The sequence below is a fragment of the Rhipicephalus microplus genome, chromosome 1 (assembly GCF_043290135.1).
Source record: "Rhipicephalus microplus isolate Deutch F79 chromosome 1, USDA_Rmic, whole genome shotgun sequence".
Classification (NCBI taxonomy): Eukaryota; Metazoa; Arthropoda; class Arachnida; order Ixodida; family Ixodidae; genus Rhipicephalus; species Rhipicephalus microplus.
In genome coordinates this window covers 294,468,288-294,476,927 of record NC_134700.1, presented here as the reverse complement: position 1 = coordinate 294,476,927, position 8,640 = coordinate 294,468,288, and the positions used below count along the sequence as shown (strand labels likewise).

Below are 8,640 nucleotides of genomic sequence, written 5' to 3'. Positions count from 1 at the left end.
GCATGGTATGAACACTTGTTGCAGCAAGGGCCTCATTTCCGCTTCGTAATAATGGATTTTTTTAGATGTTGTGAAGCAAACCAAAACATCGAAAATAACCATATCTTTACGCAGTGAAGCGCGCTACGTTGTGTTTATACCTCGTATTAAATTGCCAATAATGTCAAAACTTAAAAACGAAAACATTTTTGAAAGTGGGCTTCTCCCCACTAAACATCTTGTTGCGGAGAAGTAAACTTTAAAAAACGCTGGCATGCATGCATTATTCGCGTTAACATGAGTCAGAATTGGTAAAGCTTGATATTGAACCTCAGTGATCTTTATATATATATTTTTCTTGTCGTGAAGTTCCATTTATGCTACTTTCATTACGACGGAAAGACGTTAAAGCATTCCTCAAAGTTACATTTGCCGCATTACGTTTTTGTTATGCGGTAAGGCATACACAGCATATTGCGGTTTGCGTGAGAGAGAGAGAGAGATTTATCAAACGCTGACACTTCAAAAAAAAAAAAAACTAAGAGGATTCTCCAGTTTAAAAAGTGCACTTACCTTTGATAAGATCCACATTTTATTACAAATCAAACGTTTTCTTCGTCTGTGTTGTTCTCCGGTATCTTACTGCACAAGTCGCCCACGCCTACTGTGGTTAGCCAAGACGCGGACGGATAGAGCTGAATCAACATATTATATTCGCGCACCGTGCGCAGCACCTTTTACGCCGTAAAATTTCTTGACAGAATATGGTCAAGTTGTAATTAGTGTAGTTTAGTTTTACTGTGTGCAACCTTTTATCGCGTTGTTTTAACCCCATATTAAAAACGGTCGTACCTAACCTGATATGTACTTTTTTTAAATCATGGTGGTTGTAACAACGCTGCCCATGGCAGCTTTTTCTTGACGCTCAAGCGTTAAAGTTACCTACGTGTGTTCCTGCCGGTAGATATAAAATGTCTATCACCTGTGGCACATACCCGCATACCAGTGGCCTATACCCTCCCCCGGTTATGGTGGTCGTAACAACTCTATTAATAACTCCGGCAAATTCGTGGCCTGGGTCTAGGCCGTACCCGAGCAGGACCGCAGACCCCGTTTCCTCGCCTCCTCGCGGTCTTGCTGGAAGGCACACAGTTGATCCTGGAGATTGGAGCTGCGCAGCGCATGGCGCCGCAGCCTCATCTAGGAAGACTGCATTTTCCGCCGATTAAATTGCACATTCCCAGAGAATGCGCCTAAGTGATGCGTGAGTCCAGCCGCGCAATTTGCAAGTATCATCTGGATAGACATCTGGGTATATTCCTTTAAAATTAATAGGGTTGGGAAAGGTCTGTGTTTGCAATTGCCTTCAATCTGCCGCTTCGGATCTGTCGAGTTTGGGGCTTGGTGGTGAATAAATACGCCTAGATTTTTTTTATAAAAGTTCGTATTGTCCCAGTATGGGGTCATTCTATCCCTCTCTGTCCAGCCCTCCACGGGATGTCCATCCCCTTAATAGGACCTTTCTACGGGGGTGCGGAACGTGAGACCTCGCGCTACGCGCTGGACCTCCCCATCGAGGTAAAAAGTCTTGTTATCGTGAATTATTTCGTTGCACAAGTGCTCAACACAACGCGCTGAAACGCACGCTTGTTATAGCATCAGTACATTCAACTAGTATAAAAAGGCTACTGACAATCTTTTACGTCCGTCGCCGTGGCCTCGATAGACGTCGTGGTGTTGATATTGTCTCGCCAGCAGCATATGCCTGCTTGGTGGTGTTGTGTGCAGCATAGCGATTACTTCCGTTCGACGACGAAATATGGAGCTGAGAACAGCTGAGATTGCCGACATGCTGCCGACACAAGCTCTCCCTCTTTACCACGACACATTAGTTCCGTATATCACACGCTCAAAAATTTAATCTAGTAAAGTAATCAAGCATAAGTGTTATACATTAAATAAACTGAACTGAGTTATTTAGTTATCATTCTGCAACAGTCGTCGAAGGGGCACAGTGTGTCAGCCAGGGGCGTAGGCGAAATAAATTTTCGCGAGGGGTGGGGGGAACCTCCTTAGGGGGCACACCCTCGAAATTGTAATTTTTCGCTTTGTATGCCGTGGCAAAAAAAAAAAAATCGGGGCTTGTTGTGCTACTCGACTGTTATGAGCACGCCGTTTACTGGGCTGGCAATGAAAGAATCGGTGTCCTTAATCTTTTCAGTGACCTGAAATTGTCATGCGGCCAGAAAAGCAACGTGTATATGTAGGGTGGATAAAAAAAAAAATACCGGCATATCTAAAAAGCGAATGGTGATGAATGGGTGAAGTAGTGAGATCGTTTGGTGTGACCGTAAATCACGCGTGACATTGACCACTCATGCATGCTAATGAGTGACAAAGTGGTGTACAGTTATATACAAGGTTTATTGGTGATAAATGGCAAGTTGTGTTGAGTAGTGAATTTCGTTTCGCCTTCATCATTACTGTTTTGTATAGTGTCAGATCTAGCCTGAAGCTGGCAAAGACGAAGTTTGTGCACATTTCCCTTAACCTGCACTTTGTCTTCCCGCACTTGTCGTTTTCTCTACGACTTTTAGATTTCGTACCCATTTTTGTAAAAATATTTTTGCGATAATTTTAGCTCTGCGCAAATGAACAGCATCAACTACTTCGGGCGTAATTTTAACTGATTCACTGTCGGTGCATTCTTTTGTCACTGCAAATGAGAACTCACAAGTGCTGAGTACTTGCGAATCATTAGTTCCACCGCATGTACATTTGATTCAATTGGTTTGGGTTCCGGGGCATAAAAGAATTCTCCTCGATGAAATGGCGGATGCATAAGCTAAATCATCATTAAATGACCCGGTTATTCACTCATTACCAGCATTAAAATTCATCATAGAGGCTAGATTTAGAAGAAAAATGATGTTAGAAGAATTTTCTTTATCGTACACAATGAACACAGCGGAATTTCAACACCTTAATCATCGTCGGGACAATTAAACACGTCGCACGCGCGCAGATGAAGTCACGATCACTAGGCTGTGTTTTCAAACGTCTCATCTCAATTTTTATTTACACAGAGTTGGTCTGGCTGCTTCCCCTAACTTTTGCACTTGTGGAGTCCTTGAGAGAACAGAGCATATATTTAATATCTGGTAAAAGATACGTTGCATTGCGCAAAATTACATTAGATGCCGCCTTCCGTTAATAATATTGGAGTTAAACACTCCAAATGTACTTTATTTGGGGGCTTTGTGGCTAGGATTCGGTGACGGGTAAGTTGCCGATGTATTGCAGAAGTTTATTAAAGGTTCAAAGAGATTCAGAATGTAGAACCAATTATTACTCCCAAATTACCTGTTTCGGAATTTATTTATTTATTTATTTATTTATTGTTGTTGCGCAAATTACCTGCATCATTTTTCATATCCGTAACTCCTTTTGTCAATTTCTAATATTTAATTTATTTTTCTGATCCCTCTCATTCTTTTAAAAGCCACCAAAATAAAAGCATTTCGTTAGACACTCGGTTCTTGGCCAGTACCCCAGCGTGAGTGTGTACCAAAGTTTTCAGGCTCTCCCCCTTGTGTGGGTGTGCGCGTGGATCTGCGTTCGCGGACGCCTCAATAGATCCGTGTCCAGAATCAACAGCCTCTTGACCAACGGCAAGGTCTGGACTGTCATCTTCATGGCGTATATGGTGGGTACCTGGGCTACAGCAAGCAACGACACCACTTGCCCCCCCCCCCCCCCCTCCATAAAAAAAGAAAAAAAAAGCGCTTTCGTTTGCATGCGTGTTTGTGTGCCTTTGTTTAGTCGTCAGTGGTGCCCTTCCAAGAACGAGTGAAAGAATGGAAAGCGCCGTTGCCTCGACCTGGTACCTTCGCGGTGTTCATTGGTTCAACATGGAAGCACACCAACTAGCCATTCTAAAAACGGGAAGCACGATTTGGTCGCGATAGCGTAATCGGGGGCCTCGTGCGCATCACCTTTCTTCGGTGCATGCCTCAACTGCAAGGAAACGGGACGATCATGGAATGCGTCTTGCAAGCACAACCGCTAAGTGTCCATAATTACTTCTTTTGTGAATTATGGAAGGGCCCATGGACTACGCGTGCGTACAGTAACCCGCGAACATACGCAGCCGTTCACATTGTTGATGGTGACTATAATTAAATGTCTGGCCACTTTGTATGCCGACTCGTTGCTAAATTTACACCTTTTGATGCCTGGCGCGATTCCACGCTTCTGCCGCGCAATGCATTGAGGAGACTTCTTCCAGCACTGCGTGGCATTCATATAGTGTTTTTTTCCCCTCAGCATTTGCAACGAAGTTTGTGCTATGTGATACAACAACCGCTTGCCACGTAGACGGGCCTGTATTCAATCCTCACTCAGACCAGAAAATTTTCATTTCACTTGCATCTTTCTTGATTTTTTTTTTGTCACGGACAAGATTTTTTGCTCGTAACCAGTGACGCCTATACGCCGACGCTGGAATATCTATGAAACGAGTTCCTCAACGCAGGACTCGCCACGAGTTCAGCGGCGGGGCCGTGGCGAGTTCAGCAGGACTCGCCACGGCCCCGCCGCGGTGGTCTAGTGGCTAAAGTACTCGGCTGCTGACCCGCAGGTTGCGGGTTCGTATCCCGGCTGCGGAGGCTGCATTTCCGATGGAGGCGGAAATTTTGTAGGCCCGTGTGCTCAGATTTGGGCGCACGTTAAAGAACCCCAGGTGGTCGAAATTTCCGGAGCCCTCCACTACGGCGTCTCTCATAATCATATGGTGGTTTTGGGACGTTAAACCCCACAAATCAATCAATCAATCAATCGATCAATCAATCAATCAATCAATCGATCAATCAATCAATCAGGACTCGCCACGTCCACACGCTATTTCCGAACCCACGATCCGAGAAACACACAAACCTGAGCTGTCAAAATGCCTCCGCTGAAACAGAGAATTGACAAAAAACAAAACAAAAAAAAACGACGTGTGTGATAAAGCAGTGCCACACTTTCCGAGCTACGACGAAAATGTTGCTGGTTGGTCTAGAAAACCGGTTTTGGCTAGAATTGGTCCAACAAGCTGACAAGGTGCAGTCAATTTTATTGCCTTGAGTCGCGAAGTTCTTTCCAGCGATTCATTGCGATAGGCACTCTACGAGAACAGGAAACAACCTTTGCATTAAAAATGATAAGAAAAGTTTACCTCTGACGTTGCGAGCTTCGGCCGGCTTAGTGCCCTGGATGATCCTCCTTCTGACGCGTTTATTCTCTCCTAATTTCTTCCTGTTACATTGTTGGCTTCGGAGTGTCCGCTATGCCAGTTTTGCCTATTTAGAGTGGTCGCACTCTTACTTTGAGGTTTCCCCGTCAACCGACGAGTTGCGAGCACCTGTTTTGCAAACTAATCGACTACTTCTATGCGACTGTTACGTTGAGCGTATACGTCGCAGGCGGTTGGAGTGCGTGAAAATTGAACGCGAAAAGTTTCTAAGTGCAAAAGAAAAGACAGGCGCGGCCTTTAAGGCTGTGCTCTATTTAGTAGGCGTTTTGTAGTAATTAAAACTCGGCTAAATAGATATGAAGTAGACAGTGGCCCTTAGTCGGGACTCGGATATACGTACATCTACATTATATTACATCTACGGTTAACCTAATAACGTTGAATGGAAAGGTAAGGAGTGTATTTCTAGTTCTAGAAAGCGGCAAAAGGCAAGAAACTTCGTATGAAAGTAATGACAGCGATAAGTCTAGGCGACACGTTTCATATACTTGATATAAGTAGTAGTGACTGCGTGTAGTTTAGTGAACTGTAGTTCACAGAAACGCGGTTTAGTGAACAGTGGCATGAGGACGACACTTTTATTGCATGAAGCTGACAATGGGAGGTGCTTCTCGTCAGTAGGCCAAGGCAGCGGTGGCTTGGCTGAGGCTGCGTAGCAGCGGGTATGACGCCGCCACGTCACCGCGGCAGCTGCCTTTCACGTCGTCCGCGTCCACGTTCCACGCCACCACGCACAGATTCTCCCAGCCGTCCTTGAGAATCCATTTGGCCTGCGCACAGAAGACGTGTTGTTTAGGCGCAAGCACAGTTATTCGTCTCTCTTATTGCGCTACGGCGACCTTAACAAATGTCGAACGCTGCATCAATCCTATCTTGACTCTATTCTGCAGGGCAGAGCGAAACGAGGCAAAGGGCGTGTTCTGGTCGGTCGGTCGGTCAACACATGACGCTACCTCTCTTTCAGCTCGAACCACCCCATTGCCACAAGCTTTCTGTAACAGTTTTCGGAGGGCGGAAAAAATTTGCTCGTCCATACAGCGGTGGAAAGAGAAAAGGGATATAATCCTCAATGACCTCGGCTCCAATGGCTACACAAAAGCATTTGTTCGCCGGGCCCTCCAGTCAGTCGGTCAGGTTGGGTTCGATTCCTGCTGGGACCATAACATTTTTTGTTCTTTGCATTCGTCGGGCCAACGCTACCCATGTTGGTTTTTATTGCGATAGCAATTACATGGACACTCTCGGTTGTATTTCACCGTCAGCGTCATGCACCGTATATGTGTACATATCTATATATATGAAAACGCAAGAAAAAAAGAAAAATTCAGAAAAAAAAAGACTACGGCGCGGGAAATCGAGCGTGGGACCTCCGCGTCGTCAATGCCAGGCGCTAATCATCGAGCCACCAAGGGGTACCTCCTTCAATGTTCAAACGGCAAGCTATTTATATCTGCCGCTTACTGCTGCTGGCGGGCATCTCGGGGGGGGGGGGGGGTCTATCGTGTTGTCAGCATTATCAGCAAGAGGGCGCAATGAGCGCGCGGCGGCTCTCATCTCTCACGCAGTACTTTGGCCCGCGGAGACGAGAGGAGTGGACGATCTCTCGCTTATCTCCCGGCGGGGAGGACCATACTTCTTGGCAGGCGTTGGGTTTGCACTGGAACGATTCTGTTGTAGTTACGAGGCGCACAAAGGTCACTCGCTGCACAACTTCCACTATGCGAAAAGGGTGCGCTTTTCTGGCTCAGCGAAGTAACAACTGAGACACTTATTCGCGTTCATCTGTACCTGTGAGTACGTTTCGGTTCGTGCGTCATTTGTGAGAGAGAAACGCGGGGCACGTTTCGATCTGCTTGCCATTCTGCGCGCGAACTTCCAATTTGTTGCTATCGCGTTCATTGATTCGCCTTTGCGGCAAAGCTGCATGTGACTTCTTTTTCTTTCTTAATGTTATCGCATATAAATGTCTGTTCTTGCACTTCCTCGGACAAACACCTGCGGCGCATGCCATGGTCTGTGGTGTGTGCCCCACGCGTCTGGAGTTTGGCGCAACAGGATCGTGACATTATTCATGTCATGACCAAACAGTTATAACGGTCAAACTCTCTTACACTCCCACACAAATTTTGGTCCATACCCAAGTTAAGGACGAGAGCAACCAGGCACAGGTGGCTAGACAGATACGTAGATAGACACGCTCAGTGTCTGCACGTCGCAAATAAATGATTCGTATTTAATAAATGAATGCAGCACGAAGCAAGATGCAGTGTGCGGTAGTTCTTGGGGAGGCGAGTTATGCTATCGTAATAGACGTCACTCTCAAGGAAGCACAAACGCCTTATTAACCGTTAATAAGCTCGTTTCGAAGAAATTTTGGTGTCTGAAAGTTGTTTCGCAGAAGCTCGCTTTGTAGAAATTTACGGTGTCTGCGTTTCGCGGGGTGACGCGAGATTAAACTGCTTTCGCAAACTCGTCCCGCCTGCCACTGCCACAGACGACAGCTCAGCGAAAGGCATGGCGTGGCGCCAACCCAGCGACATTTTCTATCGTTTTTACTTGCATAAGCTTCCCAATATACCGTGACAGCGAAAGTATTACCAAGCACGATAGACAGTGTGCGCCAATATACAATGCAGGCCGCTATAGCGTTCGTTGACAAAGTTATAAATAGAAGTATCGATCACCAGGTATTGTCCAAATTATTTTTTTTATCAGTCTATAGGACTGCTTAGTAACTGCTGTATTTAAAAGGCCGTTCTTTGTCGGCGTGTAGCCTCCAAATCACTCCGAAAGCTGCAGTGTGCGTACAATGTCCTAAAGATGAAAATATTGCGGCCTGGTACACCGTGCGTATTATTCCTGTGTTATTCACTCCATGTATTATGATCAGGAAGTTGCCTTATCGCTTGATTTATAAATTCGCGTCCGCACACAAGCGGCACACACGCAAGATTCTTAAGTTCCCTATTTTATAAAACTTAAAAGAGTACTGGCACGAGTTCTAAGTATTTTAAATTTGTTGTTGTCAATAAAAACGCGAATGAAAAGAAAAAAACTCACAGAAAAGTGTTGCAGTGCTTGCGAATGCATTGAATATATTTTTATCACGGCTATCTTAACACAGCAATTTCGATTTCGGTATCGAGAAGGTGGCATCGCAGTGACGCGTCTAGGCTGTTGGGTGGTTCGAATGGAAGTACACATAAATTGTTCCGTTAGCGGTGCGAACACATCGCTGCTTCTTCGTCACCTCTTAGTAGAATAAGTTGACCTGGGGCACAGGACTTCAGTTCGTTAAGGGGGCCTACACTATATGCTTGGGCATGTATACTCACCAAATAAATATTTTGACAGACAGCGATGCG

The 8,640-nt window shown here is 45.5% G+C and overlaps 1 protein-coding gene across 1 annotated transcript in view; it reads right to left on the bottom strand.

Moving 5' to 3' along the window:
* Positions 1-5,837: 5,837 nt before the first annotated feature.
* LOC142764453 (uncharacterized) overlaps positions 5,838-8,640 on the bottom strand; it is a 42,927-nt gene continuing 40,124 nt past the window's right edge. The window contains exon 29 of the mRNA XM_075865204.1: positions 5,838-6,045. Coding sequence (XP_075721319.1) covers positions 5,890-6,045 — 156 coding nt within the window. The 3' untranslated portion in view covers positions 5,838-5,889. The remainder of the gene's footprint in view (positions 6,046-8,640) is intronic.